This window comes from Synchytrium microbalum (genome assembly GCF_006535985.1).
Source record: "Synchytrium microbalum strain JEL517 chromosome Unknown SmJEL517_scf0030, whole genome shotgun sequence".
NCBI lineage: Eukaryota > Fungi > Chytridiomycota > Chytridiomycetes > Synchytriales > Synchytriaceae > Synchytrium > Synchytrium microbalum.
The window spans coordinates 81,431-106,073 of record NW_022158379.1 but is presented as its reverse complement, the minus strand read 5'-3'; the positions used below and the strand labels follow the sequence as shown (position 1 = coordinate 106,073).

Sequence of the window (24,643 nt, the reverse complement as noted above, 5' to 3'; positions counted from 1 at the left end):
CAACATTCGCAAAAAGGCACTCGTGGAATATTTCTCACCTTTCCAATCTCTTAACATCAACGAGATGGCCACGGCCTTTAACACCACAGTGGCTTAACTTGAACCAGAAATGGCTGTTCTGATTCAAGAGGGTGCCATACAAGCTCGTATTGACAGTCACAACAAGTTGGCGTACTCGATTGGAATGCATTTGCAGTCCCATTGGCGAGCATATCAACGCGATGTTTTTGCACAGTAGAGGTCTTGAGGGTGAAAAAGACGGATTAAAGGAACAACATCTTTGACAAGTCTCTGAAATGGCAGCTGATTACGAGAGGAAAGCAAGGAAGGCACTTGTTATTACGAATGAAGCTCATCAAGGCTGATATGGTTGGTGAGTTCGCACTCATCGTTCACCTGCATGTGTGCTCTTCGGTTGGTTGAACAGTGTGACTGACATCTCTCTTTCACGTTTAATAGTCCGCGAAGAGCGATAAGGTAGTATGTTGTTGGTGATTTGTCTGTAAAATAAAGAATTCACGAGTAAAATATAAAAATTGTACCTGTCACAAACATCATTGGTGCCTTTCTTTTGTTGGTTGCGTGAGCAGAATAACTGATATCTTATGCCATATCAATAAAAAATTTGCCGGTCGTAAAGGGGAGAGCTCAAACGTGTCAGCCATTTAGAGTACTTTTTTTGGAAATGACCACAATGTTTCTGAACACCAGAAGAGACACGGAAGAACCCTCAAACGAACTCCAGACATTTCGTAGGCAATCAACCAGCAATCATAAAAATTGGGTCTCGTTTTTTCAAAGGTCTTTAGACATGTACAAGATGCTACCAACGCAAACACAAATTCCACCAGCATGCAACCATCATTACCCACCAGCAAAAACACTAACCACCACCAACACACATAAACTACTTCTTTGAACGACCAATATTGTTGAGCTTCTTTGACAGCTTGCTCAAATGCTCAGGCATTTCACGTTCCACGGGACCATCTTTGGGTAATACCAACTTGGGAACATATTTGAAAGCAGGTAGACCTCCTTGCGGTCGTTGAGCATAGATTCGGTCGTCGTCCACAAGTCTAATCGCAAGAAGAATGTGAGTTTAGGTTGACGGTAAAACAAAGCAACTCAAAAGAGATCCTGCACGTGTCTTTTTCAAACACAAGAAATAATACATACACTTTGGCAGCTGGTCGTGCACTATTGAGGATGTGGTTGGAAAGAGTAAGAATTTGGGTGAGTAGACGTATGGATAGAACATTGGAAAATGGTCTCAATCAATACTCACATTCTTTCTTGTCTGACATCTCTGACTTGTTGATTTGTATCTCTGTAATTCATAGATCGACCCAATACCAGATTTGTCCATCGATCTACAGTGGATTTCGAGGAAAAGAATGAATCGGGCCAAAAAACGGAACGAAAGCGACAATATCGGCATACCTAATAGTACTTGAGCTTTACGACGAATCTCATCTGAGCAACGAGTCAATGGATGAGTATAAAATTTGATGACTCGACCGATGCCACTTGATCGTAAACTACGAAGGGCAATATAGAGTGAGCCAGGGCGAAAAAGACTGAAAGCTTGAATGGAGTACTCACTGCTCGATAGTGACAGACATCTGTGCATTGACAGAAAAGTCTGAGTTGTCCATTCCTATTTCATACCAATGTAGCAATGAACCACAATCTTACTTGAGAAAGAGCATCAATCAATAATCGCTGAATGTCCAATGAAGGCAATACGCCATCAGGTCTGAGTGGTTCCAGCCATTCCTTCATGACAGGCAATATCTCATTGTCAATGAATGTATCATACAAGTGTTTTCTAATCGAGATGCAGAAGTTTGAGTTGTCTGCTTCAAAAGCGAGATTGCTCATTTCTGCCAATTAATCCTTGATCAATAAACCTTTGATAGTTCTTACCTGGCCATAGCACGTTGCACTGTAGGCAAGAACTTGACCTTTTCCAACGAGACTTCCTTTGCCGCATGTAGTTCAGCATCTTTTCTTGCAGCAGCAAGCATCTGTACACGTAACTTTTCTGCCAAGGCGTCATATGAAGTCTGTCGTTCATGAAATGGTGTAAGTCGACAGTGGCAGTTATAGATTCCTCCATAAAGTCCTCGTTTCTTTTCGGTTACCTCTGTAGAATCACCATCAGCATCTTTAGACTTGGAAGCCTTTTTGGGTTTGATTTTATCAATTACAGCCTGGAACTGGTCTTCAAATTTCTTGTCCCGCACTATATGAGTGATTGAAGGGTTTAATGAGTATCCACCCAAGCAAAAAAATGCGATGATACAATAATTCTCACTTTCTCGATCAGTGAGAGGCACATTGGATGTATCATCAGCCTTTCTTCGCCGCTTTTTAGGTTGCTTCTCCTCTGTGGACTTTTCCTTCTTCTTTCTGCGACTGTAGGTGCGAGAGAGTGTGTGAGCATCCAGACATTCGAGGGCTGATCAGTCCAACAGATCATACACTGGAGCAGCACCGGCCTTCTTCTTGATGGGAATCTTGAGGGCTCGATTTTCTTCTTCTTCAGAATCTATGATTAGGAGGGTGTTTGAGTAGTTCAATTTGGGAGGAGTTCGTCAGGTTCAAAGAATCAAGGTTATAAGTAGCAGACGAGTTCCAAAATGACACCCCGCTACTGCATATATATGCATATGGGATAATACCTACCAGATCCAGCTAGCGAGTCTACGTTTTCTCTCATGTCGTCGTCGTCTTCACCACCACCGAAAATGTCGTCGAAATCGGCCTGAGCAGGTTGAGATTGCAGTATAGGATTAGCAGAGCTGCTGCTTGGATTGAGATCATTATTATTGGTGTCGTCGGGACCGAACGAAGGGAGTTGGTTGTCATTGGTGTCATCTTCTTGAACTCGACCAAAGACAGGGTCGTCCTGATTGCCATTAGCGTTGGTGGTATTGTTGCCAGCATCATCATCTTGCTGCATGGCGTCAGACATGGTTGTCTCCTGTGTAGTCTGCGTATGCTATATGTACTTTTTATGTGTGAAGCTTTAGGTCGACTTGGGTTGGAGGACAATAGGACAACTGCACGTGTAAATCGCGAGATAATACAACAGATAGTGATATTCTATGAAAAAAGCGCTACAATACCTGCTATCCGTGCCGTCTTTTACGTGATTCGGGACACAGGCGAAAAAGGAAGAGAAGCCGTTCAAAACCGTTCACTTTGAGTGGGGACAAGTCAAGCAACGTCGTTGGAACCAGTCGTATCGGAGAGAGAGGTAAAGGGCAACTGTCCATTTGTCATTGATGTTCTTGATTCTTGGAAATTGGGAAGGGGCCGACTATGCGCAATCTTGCAACCTTTTGATTTCAACAGTATGTAGTTTAACATCAAACCAACGTACTTACAGGACTAGGCAATCATGTTGGCCTCAAATACCAGTCCCGTCAACAATCCGCAGCAGGAATTGGACAAACTCACTCAGGAAGAAACAAGAATTGCTCTTATGATGAGACAAAATCAAATGAACGTACAGGCCCAAAAGACTCTCGCTGACAAGGCCGCTCTCATCGTAAAGGACAGATCAAAGCCAAAAAAGGAAGTCCTAGATGCTCAGAAACAGATCGAACGTATGTGTCGCATCAAAGTGGTTTGACATTGCATTCGTGATGATGTGACAACCAAAACAAGTACTTTATGAACAAGAGCCATTGACCCAGTCATCTCATCTTGTTCTCGTACATTAGAATGCCATGCAAACATGCAGGCCTTGGCTGAAGAAATGAAGGCACACTTTCAATCCCACAAGGCAATCACTACTCGGCTCCGTCACATCGAGGACTTTGTCTTGGTACTCACTGTTTGGCTCTGCAAACGTTGATCTCTATTCTAAACCCACTTCCTGTCGATCTAGAAGCAAACTACAGAGAAGCCAGTCTCAGTGGCAGCTCCTTCTCCTATTGTCCCTTCAAAGGATATAAAATCACCTTCCATTCCTTCAAGAGCTGACTCAATGACAAGGTCCGAAGCTGACAGAATAGCTGCTACTGTCCTTGCTGAAAGAATTGTCCAGCAATCGCCTCCTCAGAATAATAGACCTTCTCTAGCTTCTGCTTTTAATGGCAGCACGCAAAATAGTAGGCCACCAATGCCACAACAACCATCACCTCAACAACATCAGCAACAACCTATGATGGTTGCAAACCAAATCAATGTCATAAATTCGCTACCACCAGTACCATCAGTCATTAGCAGCAATATGGGCAACTACAATAATAATAATGCCATTCCTAATGGCGGATATCCACCTGGACCATTACCTCAAAGAACAGGATCTATAGCTGTCACTGGAATGCCTCGAACGGTACCATCACAATTACAGTCTCTACCACCTGCTAGACCAGTAATGTCTGCTGCACCTTCCACCGCAATGATGCCCATATCTTCACCGCCACCTACAAACCAAGCACCACCACCATTAATTGTGCCCGCTCATGTAATAGCTCAAATCCAAACATTGCAAGCTGATATTGCTGCTCGGGATCAGGCTCTACAGAAATGGACGGAAGCTATGGCTGAACGTGATGCTGAAATCACTCGAGTGCATAGTTTATTGGATACGTATCAAGCAGATATCAACAAGAGATCAGTTGAAAAGAAACAGCTTGTAGGTGCTCAAGCTGCTCTGCAATCGCAATTAGATGAAGCAGCCCTACAACGACAAGCTATGCAAGATCAAATCAGTACTTCCCTGATTCAGGTGGAAGTATTGCAGAAACAGCTCGCTGATGCTGAAAAGAAGGCTGTTGAATCTGAACAACGAACTCTAGAAGGTGGTAATCAGAATGGTATTAGCAATACTAGTAGTAGCGATAATGAAAAGCAAGTAAATGATGTCACGCCCACACCATCATCTACAGGAGACCTCAAATCCATTGATGCTCTGCCATTTATTGTATCGCCGACATCCTCGTCTGGAAATCGTAATTTATCAACACCCACCATGGAATCTCGCATCACCTTTCTAGAATCGCAACTCGACAAAATGACGAAACAGCGTGACGACATCCAAGATCGTCTCTCCACCGAACGAGATGATGCTCTTCGAAGACTTCATGCGTTAGAGACTCAGCAAATGACCGACGCACCATCAATCCCACGTCGTGTGACTTCAGTCTCTGCCGGTTCCCCTACAAGTGCCACAACATCATCATCGTTGTCGTCAACAGCACCTCTACTGCCCAATGCTGCTGCTGCTAACGCAAACGGTGGCGGCGAATACGAAGCATTACAAGGGCGATTACGTGCTAGTGAGAAGGACAAGATGAATTTGGAAGAAACGTTGGCTTCACAAGAGAAGGCGCTGAGACAGTCTAGGAGGCAGGCCTCTGAAGCAATGTCGCAAGCTCAAGCGTTTGAATCTCAATTGGCTTCTATGGGTGTATCGAAAGGGCAGATTGATTTGGCGAAGCAGATTGGATTGTCTAGGGTGAGTGCCTCGACGAGAACTGTCATCGATCCACTTTGTTATCCGGGGTTTTTTCTCTTTTGAAGTATTCTCGACCAACGCATTTTTCCCCCATACAGTCTCAAGTCCAAACTTTAGAGTACGAGCTACAAGAACTCCGAGTCAAATACGCAGACTTGGAAGAAGAGAACTCGAACCTTCGTTCAGGCACTAGCACTAGATCGTTAGGCAACGTGGCTCCGGAATCGGCCGAATCGTTATCCACCAACAACAATTCGGAAGCCAAGATTCAAGCTCTTGAACAGGAATTGGAACAGGTCATAGAAGATAGTCGCAGGCAAATTGCTTCATCAAAAGTTGACGCTAGTATGCAAATTGAAGCTTTACGAGCATTACTAGACGAGTCACAAATGCAACTCAAGGATGCTAGAATGCATATTGAGAATGGAGAAAGAGCTCGTTCGCTGAACAATAATGTTAATAGTGAAGTAGAATCACCACGAAGTCAACAAGATCAAACCACAATAGCTACATTAGAAAACATGGTCTCGGTCCTGAATGCTGAATTGGCATCACACCGAGACATATCCAGTCATGCAGATGCTCTTACAATTGAGAATTCTCGATTGCAAGAAATGTTAGCAAACAAGGCTTTTGCTGGTAGTGGTGATCCTGGTGTTGAGCAAGAACTAGAAGTCGTCAATGCTAAATTCAACGAACTCAAGATTCAGCACGAGGACGTTGTGTCTCGATTAGCAAATGCTCTAGTGGATAAATCGGAATTGGCATCTAAAGTTAAAGCTCTGGAAAAGACCCAGTCACGAGCTTCTGTTGCTTCTATATCCTCATTGACTTCTTCGTCTACCATGAATAATACCTCACGATCAATATCACCGAATGGAGCATTAGCTATACCAGCTGATGTGAGTACCTTGATGACTCAACGAGAAGCTCTCAGTAAAGAATTAGCAACCCACAAATTAAAGATTAAGGCTAGTACTGAAGAGGCTGCGAGGTATGAGCTGATCTGTTCTTTTTTTTACCTCACAAGGCTGAAACTTTCCCTTAATAATAGAGCACGTGAAGAAGCCGATGCATTGAACTTGCAGTTGATGAATATGCAAGCTCGTATTGATGAGCTCGAGTCAATGAGATCGCCCATGTCGCCTGTAAGGTCTATAGGTGTGTCTGATGTTGAAGAACGAGTTACTGCTGCTGAACAGGCTCAAGCTGTCGCTGAAGCTCATCGGGACCAGGCTTTGGAAGAGTTGAAAATCCTTAAAGGGCGTGGTGCCAGTGGAGATGTTCACGAATTGTTGATTGAAGGTAATGCAAAAAATCAGCGCCGCAACAAAGTGTTGGCCCGGTTTGTATGCTTCTGTGCTAAACCTCATATGTTCGTCGTAGACTTGCGATCTCAAGTTGTAAGTTTAGAAGCTCAGCTCCATGCCACTCGTACCGAAATTCAACACGACTCGAGCCGATCTATAGCTGCTGGCGAAAATGGTCTGAGTGGCATTTCCATGCTATCGCTGCCAACCTTGTCGTTTGAACGCCATCCTAATAGTAGTAAAGGACTCGAGACCGACAAGGAAGACCAAATAGCATATTTAAGGTCCCAACTCGATGCATCTGAATTACGATTACAGGATTTAGAGTATCAGTTGTCTCAAGCTAGTGCTGGTGGAGAAGCGCAACTGCAAGAACGTGTACAAGCTCTAGAAGACGAAGTATCACAACTCCAAGCTTATATACTTGAGCTGGAATCAAATATTGAAGAATTGAAGCAACAACTTGCTGAATCCTCTCACCGTGGTGTAGCCGCTCGCGGTGATGATAATACAGAGGAATTAGAAGCTACCATTGAAGACTTGAAACTTCAGCTTGCACATGCCTCATCATTATCAACAAATGGTGATGTTCGAGATAATAATAGTAATGACAATACCCGAGAACTACAATCTCGTATAGCCGAGCTAGAACATGAACTCAATACCGCCCATGCCTCATTATTGGATTATGAATTTGGTCACAACACTGTATCTCGTAAATCCGTGCCTGAAGACTTGACGACACGTCTTGAAGCTGCAGAGAATGAACGAGACGAATTGCAACATCAAGTATCACAGCTGGAATCACAACTTGCTTTAGCTGAGCATGAACATGGGAACAGTCATAGTATGCAGGAAGAGGAGTTGAATGAAATGAAGGCTCGAGTTTCTGAATTGGAGAAGGAGGTTGAAGGTTTGCATGAGCAGCTTGAGACTGCGAAACAGGAAGTTGAGAGTGCTAGGCAGGAGGTTGAGGAGGCTCATAGTCATGCCGCTAGTGCTACTGCTGCTGCTGTTGAGCAGGAGTATGTCAAAGTTGGTGGTGGTGAGGAGGAGGAGTAAGGGGGTCGAAACTTATTAGGGATTGCAAGAGTACAAATTAAAGGATGGGAAATTATTACTTTTTTAGATATCATTTGTTCAAAATAAAATCCTCTTATGTATGTAGAAAAAATGTTTCGTGCTACTGGCAGTGTGGCCTCAGCTTGATTTGCGTCCAAGTCAGATTATGAGTTGAGTCGGTTTTTTAAAACAACATCAATTTTGAGCCTTGCGGACTGCAAGTGAGGTATAAATAGGTCCATATTAATCTCAACCTTGCTCGAATGAAAGTGTACTTTGTTTATAACTGACAACATGCAAGTTTTTAGAGAGAAATTGAATTAACGCGAGGAACAGAATAGATCAAGGTACGATAGTTGAAGAAACTATTGTACAGCCATTCAAGCTAACTCTCGAGCGGTATTTGACATTTCGTAATAGCCAACTTCCAGCTGGACATCAAATCAACATTGGAGCAAATCTCAAACAAGAGGAACGACAAGAATCTCATAGCGGAATTTCACGGAATTTGAACGTCAGTATTTTCGAAGGTCAGTTCGCAAGTGTTTGGCATATAATGGGCAAAGTCTTACGACTCGTTCGATATAGATACAAGACACATTTAGCATGATGACAACCTCTGCATCTGCAAACGAGCTGCTGCTATCCATTATCGAACTGTCTGACAGAAAGCTCGTCTCGCTTTGTCGCTCGTCAGCGAACGACTCATGAGAGTTGTTCTGACGCTCATATGCGCAAAGATCAACATCGCTCCGTATTGTGATCTGATTGAACACATTCAACCTCAAAGACCTCACGACGTTTCGTAATCTGGTGCAAACCATTGAACTCTCGAGGGCTTTGCCAGAATGTACAATGACAGCTGCTGTGGATAATGATTGTGTCGTGGATCGTATTGTCGACTTTGTAGCCGATTGTCAGTATCTCGAACGGCTTATAGTCCTTGAATCTACATCCAACGACCTGTTGCTACGACGTGCTCCAATTCTAAAGCCGTAACTTCTTAGCTTGGAAAGTATTGCCGTGTGTATTACCACGTCTATATAAATTGCAGGAAGGTTGTGTGGGTAGCGTAAACGGGAACTCACAGTAGGGTCTTCATCTCCTAAAATCCTCGAGGTTTTCTAATGAGCAGCATTATAAAAAGTTATGCCTTAACTCAATTCTCTAAGAGTCACTGATGGTTTGTGATGTTTGCCTGCGCAGAGACCTAACAGGATAAAATCACTTCAGGTCTTACACTCGAGACAAACTCATTGGAGGTTACTCATCTCAAACTCTTGCATATGCATATTGGTGCTAGGCCTCCCCATAACTTCATATGGCCAACAAAATTACGAGATGTCACCATTATACCCCAAACGATTGAAAAATGATAGCTCTATTAAACACGTGTCGAGATTTGGAGATTCTCAAGGTTGTGCATTGATATGGTGCTCCCATTCCAATTGCTGCCGAGAGCACATACTTTGGACGTATCTACAAAATCCAAATCCTCGACTGACGGAATTGATCCTCTCATGGAACTCGAGAGGACTTCTCGAGTCAATTCGACACCTTCGTCCAGAGCAATTAACTCCGTTATCTATAAAATCTTTTATTGTAGGACAGCGCGATGTTACAGTCAGAGCCATTCTCCCATTCTTACCAAACCTTGAATCGCTGAAACTTCGCTACGAGATCAGTAGTGCAACGCTACATATATTGAATGCTTGGGCATATAATCTCATACATCTCGACTTTAGTTATGGTCTGGTGTCTCGAGACCTAGCAGAATTGTTAGCATGTCTTAGCAAGGTCTTCGCTGGTATACTCATATCAGATAGATGTAATGAAAGAGATGTAATGAAACTGACCACTATTCCTAGTAGTTCTTGCCATGTTCAGCATTGCCATATTCAGCATTGCTATATTCAGTATTGCCATATTCAGGATTGCCATATTCAGCTTTGCCATATTCAGCTTTGCCATATTCAGAAACGTATTGAGCATTGCTATACTCAGCATCCTTTGCTGACAAGATATTGACATAACCGTCATCTCTGTTCAGTTTGCCATATTCAGCATCTTTTCCTGATCCGATGTTGGCATCGTTGCCATCCTTGACGTTTTTGAAAAAGTTACCTCGATATTCACCATCGCCTCCATATTGTTCATATCCACCATATTCACCCATGCCTACATATTCACCCTTCCCCTCATATTTATCATTGCTTTCATAGTGATCATGGCCTTCGTGTTGGAATTTGACATCTTTGACGATAGAGATTTCGTCATCGTCAAATTTAAAGATTTTGAAGTTTCTGAAGTTTTTGGCGAAGGATTGTTTATCTTGTTCGTGGCCGTAGTCTTCATAGAAAGCCTTTGTTTCATGTTGACGTTTCTGAGGAGTTTCACCTTGAAGTTTTTCCGTGGACTCAGCAGAGCTAGTAGCAGAGCCAGCAGCATAGGTAGCATCAGAGCCTTTAGCAGACTTAGCAGCCGATTTACTGATCATATTGGGGCGTACTAGCACAGGTTGACAGGTGCATTCAGGGTATACTTTGACATATACCACCTTTTCAAACTCGGGACATTCTAGGGAAGTGCAAAATGATTTGAGAATGTCACATTTTGGAATCTCAACTTAATGGTAAAAAAAGGTCAAAAGGTGTGAAAGTGTAGCTTTGTACCAAAGTCGTGTTCAAATACGTCGACAAACATCGTTTTTTCATTGAATGTAGGAGCTACATGAAAGAGGAAGTACATGTTAGTCGAATCGCATCAGATGGCAAGGACCATTCAGCTGAAGATATCTTACCAGATGGACCTCTGACAGCAGTTTCATATTCGGCATATTCTGAAGGGAAGATTATTGTAGCTGGTGGTTTTGAATCAATCCTAGCAATATAGTCCATCCCAAGATGTCCAGACTTCCCTTTGGATGTAAACCATGTGAATTTTAGATACTATCGAAAGCGTCAAATCCAACTTTGACATGTCAAGTCAAGACTCACATTCACTGGTCTGTTTATCATCTGAATGGACGATTTCTGGATATCTCATGCTCTTGTATGATTCTTCATTGTCTAAGACGTCGACACGAGGACCACCATTGTCCAAGACGTCGAGACGAGAACCACCATAAGAAGGAACAGATGAGAATTTTTCTTTTGGCGAAGACTTTTCAACGACGACTTCAGGCTTTTCAATGACCTTGCCCAAAGGCTTTTCAATTGGTTTTGCCATAGGAGCACGTAGAGTCATTCCATCTGCATAGTATTCAGCTTGCTTGTATGCATCTGAAACAGAGAAAGCTGCCAATACGACGACAAGGATCTATAAAGGATATTGACGTGTATTAGCGTAAGGCCATGTGGTCCTTTGATGTAGACGATTATCGCTTCAATCATCCCATACCTTCGATAACATAGTGCTTCACATATTCGACTGTTCGATTTGCTTTGCTGTCATGAAGAGTTGGAAGGTGATTCATCAATTGATACCGTCGGATCAAAAGAGAAATTTTCGCGCAGGCTTGAGTTTGACTTTGACAGCATGTCAATCTCAAACTTGAGGTGATAGAGGTCAGACTTTTCGACCGATATCTTCTTCACTTAAGTACTCATCGATAGTCCGTTTCATCCTTTTTGTCTTGCAAATTTGCATCCTTGAAGCTCAATACGATTAGATCTACGTTCACCTCGTCAGGATCAGAAAATGATGTTTGGCCTGAATTTAGATTCGAAATGTGTAGAGGCTCGAGCGTGAAGATCCTGCAAATTGTAGCATGAGAATAGCAGATGGTAGCTCTTGACCTTGACTTGGATCTTTAAAAGAGCAGGTTAGACAAAATTAGCACTTTCGGAAGATGTTGGACAAGGAGCAAACAGTTTCGAGAGAGAGCGAAATTGCTAATTATGACACGTTTCATCAGGAGGGGAGTCTCAAACTACGCGAATCTAGTGTGCCTATTCAAAGAACTGGTGCTAAGCTTGGATAATGTGGATGTGCAGCACACAATAAAGGATAGCCTTGTACCAGATTGTTGCTGGTTGATTGCGATTGTTTGATTCCCTTAGCATCTTAGCGTTCTTCCACCTAGACTACTTGCTTGCACCTTCGCAAAAGTAATAAAATACTGCAACAGTGAAAAGACGGCTGGTCATCAAGATAGGAAAGGGAGACTCTGCACCTCTTTAGGCAGTCACGGTATGTTACGATTCCCACCTTCAATCTTCTTCCTTGTGCTTGCATCCACCTAGTAATCCAACATTTTCGAACACACCTAATCATGACATTGATTTCTTGTAGATCTGGCAATGGATCCGGAGGCCTCGTTGTCCACTTTACCTCATGAACTATTGATTGAAATCATGAGGCTTCCTGGTCGCTTGGCTGTCTCTCGTCTCGCCCTATGCAGCAAACATCTGAATGTAATCGCTTGTGAACTGCTATACGAATCTGCCTTCGATCCAAAGTATAGTTTGAAGAGGCAAATCATCTGTATAGAAGCTATATTGAAAGATATTCCACCATCGGATGTGCCTAATGCCAACGACGATAACGATGACGAACAACAAGCTGCATCGATGATACCATATCGACAATCTGCCCTAACTAGTATCAAGAAACTCGATCTGGCAAGGTTCTCCAAACTCACCGAACTCCACAGCGTACCGCCAACACCTGAAGATAATCCCAATACCGCTTATATAAAAGGCATCTTGTTGGAACTACATCAGAAGGATATATGTGTCATAGCCGTATGTGCTGCACTTCTAGCTGCTGTACCACGTCTTGAATCCTGTATCATTGCAAGTGCCTGGATGCAGCTTCTACCAGATAGAATCAAGCATCTTGATGTATATGTAAAGGGTCAGCAGGACGCAGAAGCATGGACTTCATTTGCCGCCAACCACAAAGCCCTGGAATCTCTGAAAATCCATCACAGCAATCGAACCGATAATATATGGGAGGTCGTAGCAACTGGTATACACACAATGAAGCTCAAGTCGCTCTGGATTGAAGGTGCTCTAGGTGATAATTCTGTTGAACTAGCAACATCAATCGCAACAGGGGCAAGCAGGATCACATTGAAGGCCATCCGTATCTCGAACTGGCGTATTATAGATGTAAAAATGATTGAGAACTTGGAGCACTTGGAAGACTTGTCAGTCATGAACGTCCAAATGGCTCTTCCAAGCAGCCCAACAGCAGTCAATGGCCTCAAGGCACTATGTCTCGACTTTGTTATGAATGGAATGGATTGGAATCTACCGTCTATAATCAAACAGAATGCCAGAACGTTAGAATCTGTTCATATTGGACGTCTACAACGACTACCTCGTGTCTACACGGCCGAAAACTACTTATTTTTTAGAAAACTTGTATTCGAATGTGGAATGCCAAACCTCAAGGAACTCGTATTCCTGCATCCACGACCAGCACAATCCGGAATGGTCGATTGGCTCAAACTATACGGGCGCCAGCTACGGAAGTTGGGAGTGACTAGTCTCGGAGGTCTATCAATCTTTATACCCGATATTGCCAAGTATTGCCCGAATCTCGTAAACCTCCTCATTGAACTACATCAACACACAATCGAAGCATCGATTTCGACGCACCAGAATTTATTCCGTGCCATGACCGACTTGCCAAGTATCCACCGTATTCAATTGTATACTCATGAAGTCCCTGCCTCGAAATTGAGCAGTGACTGCATCATCCAGGCATCTATAGAACGAGAAAAACGAGGGATGGGCATGTTGGAACTCATCGGATGGAGTCGAGAGGGGTCTGAAGACATTCAATTGGTCGTCGCGGTCTCTCCATACTCTCCTTTGGCTGCTGGCCTTTGTACTCGAATGTGCAATAGCCATGCTCTAAGCCTCGCCCGCCGTCTTGAACAGCTGAAATGTGTCAGCCTCAAGCTCAAGCGCCACGAAGCCTTTTGTATGAGTTGTATGCATGATATATGGCCTATACACTACGGACCTGTTCCACCAGCACCGCCGCTACCCAAACTAGACGACTTTCGAAGCAACAAACAAGTCGTAAAAGTAAAACCCGTCAGCCCTGTAAAACGCTTTTTTGGTAGATTATTTGGAAGAGGTGCCTCACCCAAGCACTAGAAATAGAGCTGTAAACAACCAAGGGAAAGAGGGGTACTCCACTTACGGCAACGTGGTGTTATTTATAGCTTTCAATAATATAACTTTTTTCCAACATCCTACATCTTATTCAACTACTGTGATGGAAGCGTGTTTGCACCCATCTCCAGTGGCTTCAAGATCGGCTCGGTGTTGATTAAAGAGAACTCACGATTATGTTCTCCATTCTCACGGAAGAATACGCCAAGTCAAACATAATATACAAGCATAACACCTGAGCCCAAGTCCAGGCATGCGCACAGCAAGACACTCCGCACCAATACGTATTGGGTCTAGCGGGGGTTTATCGTACACTTATTGCCCTTCCTACCGTCCTGATTCAAATGTTTCAAATGTCAGTGTACCGGTCAAGATACCTGAATAGTGTGCATACCAGCCAGATTAGACAAAATCATTGCAACAGCAACATTGACATCTCCATCCGAGTCATCAAACATTCATTGCAGAATGTCATCTGGCACTGCAGTCCAAAGCCCATTTCACGCACGTAGCAAATCCATTTACGGTTGCAACTCAATGTGCGCAAGCTTCAGGAAGCTGAATTCGAGCAAGTTGAATACGATCATTCTCTTTACTTTTCAAACTTGTGCTGAGTGGACTTCTTCAAGCTTTTTGACTTGCACACTTGAGACAATGAACTGAACAGAATCGATCGCTGATAAGAATGGCGGAATTAACGTGGCAGCAATCAATTTCTCGCCGAATATGAAGGGAACTACGTCGACTCGATACGCGTTCGACATCATGACGAAACTTCAATTTTCCAACAGAGCAACGCAATTATCAACCAAACGATTGCATCTAGCTATTGCAGCACCAACAAACGATTCGACACATTTTAACTTTCGCTCCAATGAGTATGACTGTCCGTTCAAAGAATCATTTATCAAATGAAATTCTATGTGAAGGATTTCGCCTCATATACAGCCGGGATCAATTCATTCTGATTAAATAATCAAGCACCTATCTGTTACACACAATACGTCTATTCGTCCAAACCATCAAACCTCAAAAATTTTGAGATTTAAATAAAAAAACAGATGGGAGTTAGCTGGTCGAACGGCAGCACCTTGTCTCACTCCTCAGACCGCCACCTTGGAACTGAATCACATTGTCACTGCTCCCTGCTGGGTTTCCCCCCTTGGGCTATGCGCAACTGCTTAGGACTCCAGGTACCTCCCCTACAGGAAGTAACTGTAGTCTTGCCATTCTTTCCAAGACGATCATTCAGCAGAGACAACACAAGGGCTGTGATTCCGCTAGAGTCAGCCTCCATCATCTCCCGACCAAGCAGTTTACAGGTCTTTCTTAAGGACCCCGGTAGAGGGCGAGTAAAAGGGGGGAGTACATACAACAACTACGGGATCACTGCGATGGAAGAAAAGTGGCTGGAAATTCCGTTTCTGTTGATTATTCTCGACACTCGTGCATTTTAAGAGTACAAATAGATTCATTAACCTGGTCAAAATAATAATTCTACCAGAAAATGCTCCTGGTGCGTCTAGCTGCTCATCGTGCAATTCACAAGTCTTAACAAACTCCTTATTTTCGTGTCTGCCAACAAACAGACTTTACCTAGTGATCAGTCATGAAGGCAACCCTAAAGGTCTCAGGTAAATAAAGACTTTGCTCTGTGTTCTTGTACTCAAAGAAACACGGCAACAACAAGCTTTCAACTAATCAACGGAATTATTGTGTTTTAAGTGATCGAAGGACGAGACTTGGCTGCAAAGGATCGCACTGGAACGTCTGATCCTTTCGTGTCTATACGGTACTTTATCAATAAGCCTAATTCCATTCACCGTAAAGGCTCTTGACATTGACCCTTGCCCAACATCTAGTCTGGTGGACCAAACCTACAAGACGCCAACCGTACACAAGTCTCTGAATCCTGTATGGGGATCAGATTACACATTTACACTCACGGAGGCCCATAGAAATGCATCATTGGTTTTTACTGTCTTTGATAAGGACCTTACCGGCAAAGACTTTCTTGGGATGGTGCAAGTCCCATTGAGTAGGCACACTCATCAATATTTTGTGGCCGAGAGTATACTAACACTCTTCATTCCTATTAGGCGATTTGGTGCTTCCTAATGTAGTGTTGTATGATAGCCCTGACACTGGTGTTTGGTATAAGCTCTGTCCAAGAAATCCGAAGGACAGCGTAAAGGGTGATTTGAACTTGAAGATCGGATTTGCTGGTAAGCAGAACAGTGTAAACTTGCGTTGGCGCTTTAACTAATTTGAAGCTTGTAGGACCTGTTGATCCTGAGCTGATTGCTCATTTACGGGGCAACATTCAAAACACTTCTGCCAATCTTATTGCCACCGACGAACCAACTGATGAAGCACCCGATAATGTGGAGAACATAAAGTCAAGTCTTGCAAGTATGGATCTTGTAGATATGAATCACAATGAGCTGGCTGGTTTGCTAAGAGTCGACAGTAAGCAATCGCTGCAAATCTGGAGTCCTTCTGCTTCTAGTTTTGAAGTATTTAGCAGCAGAAACGATTTTACAGCTAATCGTAATCAAATTTTCAAACAATAGTTGTCAGTGCCAAGGATCTCGTAGCCAAGAGTTGTTTCCCGTTCTGTACATTAGCTTTTGGAAAGAAGGCTTTCAGAACTCGAGTATTACGCCAAACTTTGAACCCTGAATGGAACGAACGAGCCTTTATGTATGTAAAAATCCCATGTTCCTTTGTGTTTCGTGTCCCGTATGCGTTTTTGTAAGACCGATCGGTCTAACCTCGCTCTTGACTTCTCCTAGTCACTTGAAGAAGCATGAGATCGAGTCGAATTGGATTCTTCAATGCAACATTCACAATAATCATAGTCTTCCAACGGCCGATAACGAAGTATTGGGTACAGCACAAGTATCGATTCGTGACATTATCGACAAGGCCGAGAAACTTGGTGTGAAAAGAGCAGCAAATCAACCAACATATTTTGAACCTGTCGAATTCGTTCTGCCTTTAAAGGCCCGAGCAGATGACGATGGAAGTGCGACGTTGCTGCTCCGGTTCAGTTATGCTTCATATGAAGGTAAACGACGCGCTGACGACATTGTGCCATCAGCATGTTAAATTCAACGGTTTTTTTTCTCCCCCTGCTGTTACAATGCAGATATCAGACGAAATTTCTGGATAAATCTCGCCACCGTATATGATTCAAACGGCGATCAACGATTGAATCATACCGAAATCACAACCATGTTTGATTCTCTACGGTCCAGTTTGGGTGGAGAAAGCATCCAATTAGCTTTCTTTGGATCAATCAATGATGAAAGTGTCTCATTTGATGAGTTTGCTCGTAATGCAGAGAAGAAACTCAAAGCCACCTCAGATATCAAGAATAGCGGTAAAGAGATGATGGTGGTGCTGGATAAGTGTATTATATGTGGCAAGAGTTTGGATAAGAGCTCGGAAATGGACGTCATTACACATGTAGCATTGTGTGGCTTCGAAGACCCGGGCAAAGTTGACAGATTCTTGTTAGTGAGTGAAACGTTACATACAAAACAGATGCTACTTTGGCTCTTCGATCTTACCTTTGACTCTTCCGTTATAGGGCAATTTTTTAACAGAATCCAATGCCAGCAGAAAATGGTACACGAAGATATTAGAGACTGTGGGATTCGGAGGTTACCAAAGTGGAAGTGAAACCAGCGCCAATATCCTAGTCCAGAATCGTGCTACTGGCCAGCTCGAGGAAGAGAAGATGCCTGTATACATCAGAATGGGTATCCGATTGCTGTATCAAGATAGAGCCGGCCGAACAGGTACAAGTTGCATTATTATGAAGCTTTATGCTGGTGTGAGCTGACCTTTTCCCTTAGGAGTGCAATCCAAAAACATCAAGGCTCTGTTCAAGAGGTTATCTTTGCAACAGGGAAAAAAGTTTGACGACCCAGCATCTACCAAAGAAATAGCGCCATTTGTCGCATTCCACAATCTGGACGTTAATGAAATTCTTGATCCTCTTGATTCATTCAAGACATTCAACGAATTCTTTTCAAGGAAGCTGAAGAAGGAATGTAGAACTTTGGCGTCTTCAGACCCAAAAGTTGCAGTCTCTGGTTGTGACTGTCGAGTTGCAGCCTTCCAAACTGTTGCTGACGCTCAAAAACTATGGTACGGTGGTTCATGTCGATCTGGTTATCTAGCGACGTTGTGTTTAGCCAAGTTTCCGGATAATTAGGATCAAGGGACGCAACTTCACTATAAAGTCACTTCTCGGTCCTGGCGCTCCTTCTGGATTTGATGACGCTTCAGTTCTCATATTCAGACTCAGCCCGCAAGACTATCATAGATTCCATTCGCCAGTAGATGGCAAAGTCACGTATATATCACCAAACTTGGGTGAAACATATTTTACAGTGAATCCCATGGCCATTAGGTCTTCAATTGATGTATATACCGAAAACGTAAGGCGAGTTATTTATATCGAAAGTCCTGACTTTGGCCTGGTGGCTGTTGTGAATGTTGGAGGTGAAAACTGTCCTTTCTTTTGGCATTTCTTCAACTTGTATCAACTTATTCCGCTTTAATATGTAGCCATGCTAGTAGGCAGTGTCATTATCACTGCAACAGTCGGAGCGACGATTTCGAGGATGGATGAACTTGGGTACTACCAATTTGGAGGCAGCACAACAATCGTGCTCTTCCAAAAGGATCGAATATTGATAGACAAGGATTTGGTAGGAAACTCTGACGAAGGACTAGAAACGCTAGTTCGAATGGGCAACAGGATCGGAATAAGCAAATAAAGCAATGTTTTTCTATGATTTGAGTCCGGTTGTATATAGTACTTGTTTTACGTAAACAAAGGCAAACAGGTATAGCACTTTCTGTTCAATTAATCGGTTGCGGACTCCAGAGATGCGACCAGTTTGATCATGTCGGTTAGTGATATGACGGTTTTAGGTCTGTGACTTTCGGTTACCCATACTCTATGCGCTGAAGAGCGAAAAAAAAGCGAGATTTAATGGATAGACACGTTGAGCAGCCCAGATTTTCACTCACTTTTAGTGGCAATTACTTTACTCATCGCATAACCAAGTGTGGTTGATTCTGTGATATCGAAAACGGGAGCACTGTCTCTACCGTCCTGTATTCCTGACTGCTGGTCCACTTGACCTCTAAAGTGCATTACAGAGTCATACAAGAATTGAGGTGATGGAGATTGAATAGCCCACTACAAGCAAAAAAGCGACAGTTTGTTGAGAGTGTGGTTGAATTTCTTTTGAGGTCGACGGCTTACTTTGACATCAGCCAATGACAAATTAGATAGTAAAACACCGGTCTTGTCGACTATACCCAATGACGATACAGACAATTTGACTGACAGTGAAAAACAATAGTAATTAGCTAGTAGTCCGTGGGAATGTCTTCTCCAAAAGCTTACCCATCATCTTGAGAGCATCAATTACAGGAACTTCTGACCCTACAGTGAGGACATTTTGTGTTCCGAGACCCAGCTCTTTGACGGTACTTGTAATCAGTTTGGTCAATTCAGGATAAAATTTACTATGGGAGAATATCCATCGAATGACGGTTGACTGAGACACAATCCCGACTCTGTCACCGCCCTGTACTACAGCTCTATGCACTCCTCTTCCAAACAACTCGAGTACGTCTTTTAGTGGTGCATCAGGCGAGAAGGTGTATAATGGTTTTTCTCGTCGTTGGTCTAGCGATTCTACGCTGACTATGCTGGTCCGTGGGTCGGCTGATGATATTGAGGACGACGAAGGGGATAGGGAGAGATGGGCAGCAGATTGTCTACTCCGTCGTAATAGTTCAGAGACAGTTATGTTCTTTTCAGGCTTTGTGACAGCTTCTAGTTCCGATAGCATGAATTGCAGCACGTCGCCGTAATCCAATATGCCGACGAGGTTTGAGGTTTTGTCCTCGTAAATGGGTATCGAGGAAATATTAGACGAGACAAGCAACTAGGGGGTGGATTTTAAGGTTGAAGTTTGGGAGGGTGTGAGTGAGATGAGAGCTTCGACACAAGATATATATAAAATGCTTGGAAATTTGAGGGAATAAAAAATTCACGTCTGCACCCAATATCGTCCATTATCACGACGAGAATTTGGGACCTCCACACACATCATTGCATTTTCACCAAAATGTTGCGAATTGAAAAATCAAAGTTGATACTAACATTAAAGGCCACCTCGGCGCGGTCCTGAGCGTCGACAGTCACGACTTCTCGTTTCTCCATCACTTCCTTTACTGGTATATACCTCCAATCTCCATGGGATATTTCATCTGTCGGCGTCGAAGCTGGAAAAACGCTATGAGAAGAGGAGACATTTCCATCACTGCTATGACGGCTGAGCGAGAGGTGCGGTGACCCGACCGAATGTACCTCAACTTCGTCTATCTCAGACAATGACATTTTCGTGTGTTTGGTTGATTCGAGGAAAGCGTGGTCAAAATACTACGGAGGTGATCACGTCGAGCTAAATGTTAAAGGTTATTTTTCTAGATTTTTATCAATGTAACTCTTTGGTGGGGAAGGCGTCAAGTTGCCAGGGCTGATTCAGTTGTTGGGTCCTGATTTTCCTTCCAAAAGTTCAGCTTCAAGCACACCTCCATCTCCGGTTCCAAAGCAAACCGAAATGGTCCCCGACACCTCGTACGTATAATTTGACACGTCTTGCTGCTTGAAATTCACACTTTTCTATGTAGGGCACGAGGAACTGTCTCTGTGCGTCGGAAATCGTTTTTGCGTGCTCCGACCTTCAAAGTCGATATAAAGGAATCGAAATATGGGTTTGAAGCGTTGCCGATGCTACCTGTTATCCCAAAACTATCGGACATGGTATTTCACACGCTATCCGGTTTGAACTCTTGTTCACATTTTTGCGTCTGACATTGAATCATGAATCTAGGACCTCTTTTCACCGGCAACCAAATCCAGAACGCCTTCGACACATAGTCCTATTCGAACACTATTTGAACAGCAGCAACGTGGAAATGCAAGTGAAGCCAACTTGACCGAAAGCAGCTTGCCTGAAACACCTCTTTCCGGAACACCACTGTCAGCCAATTCGTTCAATGGAAGCTTACCGGATTTTATTGGCCATGGAAGTCGTACTGGTAGTAGTAGTATGCCTGCACGTGTAACTCGTTCAAGAGCGCCGACCGGGTCAAGTCAGAATTCGATGAGACCATCTGCGTCAATCTTAGCACTAGCATTGAGTAGTACTGCCGAGTCACGAGACTCTGTGGCCTCTTCCAGCGTGAGCGACCGGTCTTCTTGTCAGGATGATCAAGAAGATTTGTTTTTACAACAAAAGGCTCGACAGTACGTACCCGCCTTGTACCGGTTGCTCTGAAACATGAATTGACCTTGTTGTTTTAAATAGTCGTGATTCCTCAATGAGCTCGCTTTCAATGTCTGGCACGATACTACGTCGCCTGCAACTTTCTACCTCTCGGCCGACATCAGAGGCGGATTCACAATTCCTGAATTCATTAAACCAACTTTCACCTGCAGAAACATCACCCGTCTCACCACCTCCCGCATCTCCGGACTCCAAAAAGGTACTAGTTCGATTCTCCCTCCCACAATACCAGTGCATCACTAGTGTCTTGCTTCCTCCTGAAGTTTCAATGGAAGCAGCACTACGTGTAGTATGCCAAAAAAAGAGCTTGGACTTTGCGTCCCATGCTTTACAAGTCACTCTACCTTCCGGAGTTGTTTCTGCCGATATGGACCGAACTGTGGGTTTGTATATGTTTGACTGGAAAGCTACTGAGTGGTCTGTCGTGAAAACGGAGAAGTTGTATTCGACAATGTATGTGAAGGGTGATGACGATGAAGAAGTCATGATCCTGCAGCAAAGTAATGGACGATATCAAGTTATGGCTGGCAAGGTCAATAACCTGATATCGAGATTAACCGATGGAGAAGAACCAGGTAGGAGAATTCTTTTCAGTCAGAAGCATTCTAAGAGCCGAAAGAACACGTTTACCACTTGGATTATGAAATACTTACATCTCTTCGTTTAGACGATGCGTACCTCGACATATTTTTCCTAACATACCGAAGCTTCTTGAAGCCTATCGAACTGCTGGACGGTTTGATAGCAAGATTCAATTCAGAGATCGCGCCTAATGCCAGTCCCGAAGACATCGAGTGAGTACAGTTGTCACAATTGCATTTTCTTTTGCACATCGAGTGCCAGTATTGACTTTTGATGACCCTAGATACTTTAATCGAGCGATTGAACCAACACAAAAACGAGTCGCTTGGGCCATACAGAATTGGGTCAACAAATTCTACCAAGATTTCATCGAGGACTCTGCTCTAGAAGCAGACATTCTTGATTTCGCTACTCAGCTCAAGGAGTTTTCTCAGTTTAAAGACATTGGAGCGGAGTTGATTGCGTCTCTCGAACGACAGGTAACGCAGTTCTTCTATCTATATAGACCACACATTTTTTGCTCATCGAACTCCTCTTTATTCTCATAGAAAAAAGTCGCAGAGGAAGAAGAGGAAGCAAGTGCCCGAGTCGTCACCAAATCCAAACAAATTGACAGTTCCATTTTCTTGACTGTCAACCCGCAACACATTGCAAGGCAATTGTGTGTGCATAACCTTGACCTCTTCCGAAAAATCCACCAAACTGAATTCCTCAACCAAATTTGGAGCCATGACGCCAACAGTGCGAACCTGAAGGCGTTTATTGAGAGGTTTGACAAGGAGAGCTACTGGGTCGCTACTGAGATATGTATGACCAAGGATATCAAGAATCGTGGCAGGATATTGAAGAGGTTCATACGGGTTGCTCATGTAAGTAACAATCTTCGTGACGTTCATCCATTTTTGGGTTGATGTGGAACTGAAGCACCTATTGTTTCAATAGGAATGCAAAGAGAGGAATAACTTCTTCTCAGTGTTCTCCATTATTGCTGGTCTGAACCTATCCCCGGTCCAAAGGCTCAAGAAGACGTGGGATGTATGTCTAGAGGTCGGAATGTTTGTCGTAAGGTGAACATCAAAGTTGAATATCGCCTTTATTTCGTTAGAGCCTGTCAAGTGAAACCAAACAGATGTGGACAGAAGTCGAAAAGTTTGCCGACCCATCACGCAACATGAAGAACTATCGAGATCATTTAGCAACATGTAGTGCCCCAATAGTCCCTTTCCTTCGTGAGTGTCGATTTATCGAAGGTGTATGTTTTGCCATTTGTTAACAATAATGTCCTTGTCTTTCAGCAATCTATTTCAAGGATCTGACATTCATCAACGACGGGAACGCCAAAATGGTCAAGAATTTGGTGAATTTCGACAAGTGTCGAATGCTGGCCAAACGCGTTTACGATCTGGCCGATTTGACGGCCACTCCCTTTCCTTACGAGAAAGATCCACCAATTCTTAACTATTTGGCACGGCCTCATATTGAAAAGAGTATTGTCAAGCTCAAGGAATTGTCTTTGGAATGTGAACCAGCCACCAAGTAATCAAGTATTCCAAGTAACTCAAATAATTCAAGTAACCGAGCACCTAACCACTTTACCGACTAATCTCAAGAAATAAATATACGCGTAATTCCTACCTGGCAAAGAGCACGTTCTCTCCCGTCAAACCGTATTTTGGATGGCTTTTTTTAGTGCAACCTTGAAAAAATCAAAACCTCTTCTTCCCAAATACGACAGACAGACCATTATGGCGACCAGACAACCGATAAACAAACTCGATATCTCGAAACCACTACCCTTAATTAGCAGCCATGCATCGGCACACATACTCTCCACATCACCACGATCGCAAACCCGACTGAACGGCGAATTAGTGTCGATGCATTCGCCTGTCCTTGGAGCAGCCCTCGAACCAAACTTCCCAGAATCAGCAAGCATGGTTGGAGAACGTGGAGAATACGACAGAGGAACCATCTCTCGCCATCGACAGGAACAGAGCCTCTTTTCATTGCAAAAATATAAAGATTTCACTCAGAGTCTCACGGTCTGGAGGAAACAGATAGCGGGGATGGCGGCTGCTACTGAGCAGTTTGTTAGGAGTCTGGAAGAGTTTGAGGAGATCGTGCAAGCTGGTATGTTGTTAGTGGTGGGGAAAGTTTGTCAAGACACGCCGCCCCAACGGTTTTTGCCAAACCAGGCGTGCTCGCAGTGGTTTGTAATGGAACAGCGTTACGTTATATCGAGTTTGGTATTGGGTGTCATTGATCTGGCATGGCTAATCTCTCTGACAACTATACTAGATGACATGCCCAGAAACGCAGCAAGTGAGAACTTGTCTTGGTTGATTGATAGCACGCATCTGATATCAAATGCAATGTCTATATGGGTATGTTTGTGGGGTTTTACATGTTGTCTGCCTCTCCATGTTCGCTGAACTTCCTTCTCTATAGTCGGAATCCGTTGAGAAAGATTTTGTGAGTGTTCTCTTGACAACACTTCTCATACGAAGTCGTCGTTTGCAGTAACTCATTCAAACTCGATGAAACGTATATTTAGGAAATGCCACTGATTCGCAACATTAGTGATATAAAAACAAGCTCACAGGTATCAATTATTTGAGGGCAAAGAACAGTTACCTTCACGCAAGCAGAGGAATCTAACATTCTATTCTCCAACTACACGACAGCTCACTCAAACCG

General features: G+C 43.5%; 4 protein-coding genes across 4 annotated transcripts; 2 read left to right on the top strand and 2 right to left on the bottom strand.

Moving 5' to 3' along the window:
• Positions 1-907: 907 nt before the first annotated feature.
• On the bottom strand, positions 908-2,980 carry SmJEL517_g04438 (uncharacterized protein; the record flags this gene model as incomplete). Its single annotated transcript, XM_031170366.1, has 11 exons — positions 908-1,079; positions 1,180-1,200; positions 1,289-1,373; positions 1,444-1,541; positions 1,606-1,625; positions 1,699-1,831; positions 1,930-2,069; positions 2,148-2,248; positions 2,321-2,421; positions 2,488-2,554; positions 2,692-2,980. The coding sequence occupies 11 exons, from the start codon at positions 2,978-2,980 to the stop codon at positions 908-910; spliced, it is 1,227 nt and encodes a 408-aa protein (XP_031023643.1).
• A 12,608-nt stretch (positions 2,981-15,588) lies between these two features.
• On the top strand, positions 15,589-18,772 carry SmJEL517_g04437 (phosphatidylserine decarboxylase; the record flags this gene model as incomplete). The annotated part of the gene is made up of 12 exons (XM_031170365.1): positions 15,589-15,613; positions 15,705-15,771; positions 15,842-16,017; positions 16,079-16,204; positions 16,260-16,448; positions 16,553-16,682; positions 16,775-17,049; positions 17,131-17,501; positions 17,575-17,785; positions 17,843-18,137; positions 18,205-18,494; positions 18,561-18,772. 12 exons carry the CDS (start codon positions 15,589-15,591, stop codon positions 18,770-18,772), a joined length of 2,367 nt encoding a protein of 788 aa, XP_031023646.1.
• An 89-nt stretch (positions 18,773-18,861) lies between these two features.
• Positions 18,862-20,412, bottom strand: SmJEL517_g04436 (uncharacterized protein; the record flags this gene model as incomplete). Its single annotated transcript, XM_031170364.1, has 5 exons — positions 18,862-18,962; positions 19,029-19,200; positions 19,267-19,346; positions 19,411-19,957; positions 20,176-20,412. 5 exons carry the CDS (start codon positions 20,410-20,412, stop codon positions 18,862-18,864), a joined length of 1,137 nt encoding a protein of 378 aa, XP_031023645.1.
• Positions 20,413-20,635: 223 nt separating this feature from the next.
• SmJEL517_g04435 (uncharacterized protein) lies at positions 20,636-23,486 on the top strand (the record flags this gene model as incomplete). Its single annotated transcript, XM_031170363.1, has 10 exons — positions 20,636-20,652; positions 20,706-20,838; positions 20,909-21,324; positions 21,386-21,939; positions 22,032-22,158; positions 22,230-22,425; positions 22,495-22,815; positions 22,889-22,981; positions 23,052-23,175; positions 23,242-23,486. The coding sequence occupies 10 exons, from the start codon at positions 20,636-20,638 to the stop codon at positions 23,484-23,486; spliced, it is 2,226 nt and encodes a 741-aa protein (XP_031023648.1).
• Between the last annotated feature and the right edge of the window lie 1,157 nt (positions 23,487-24,643).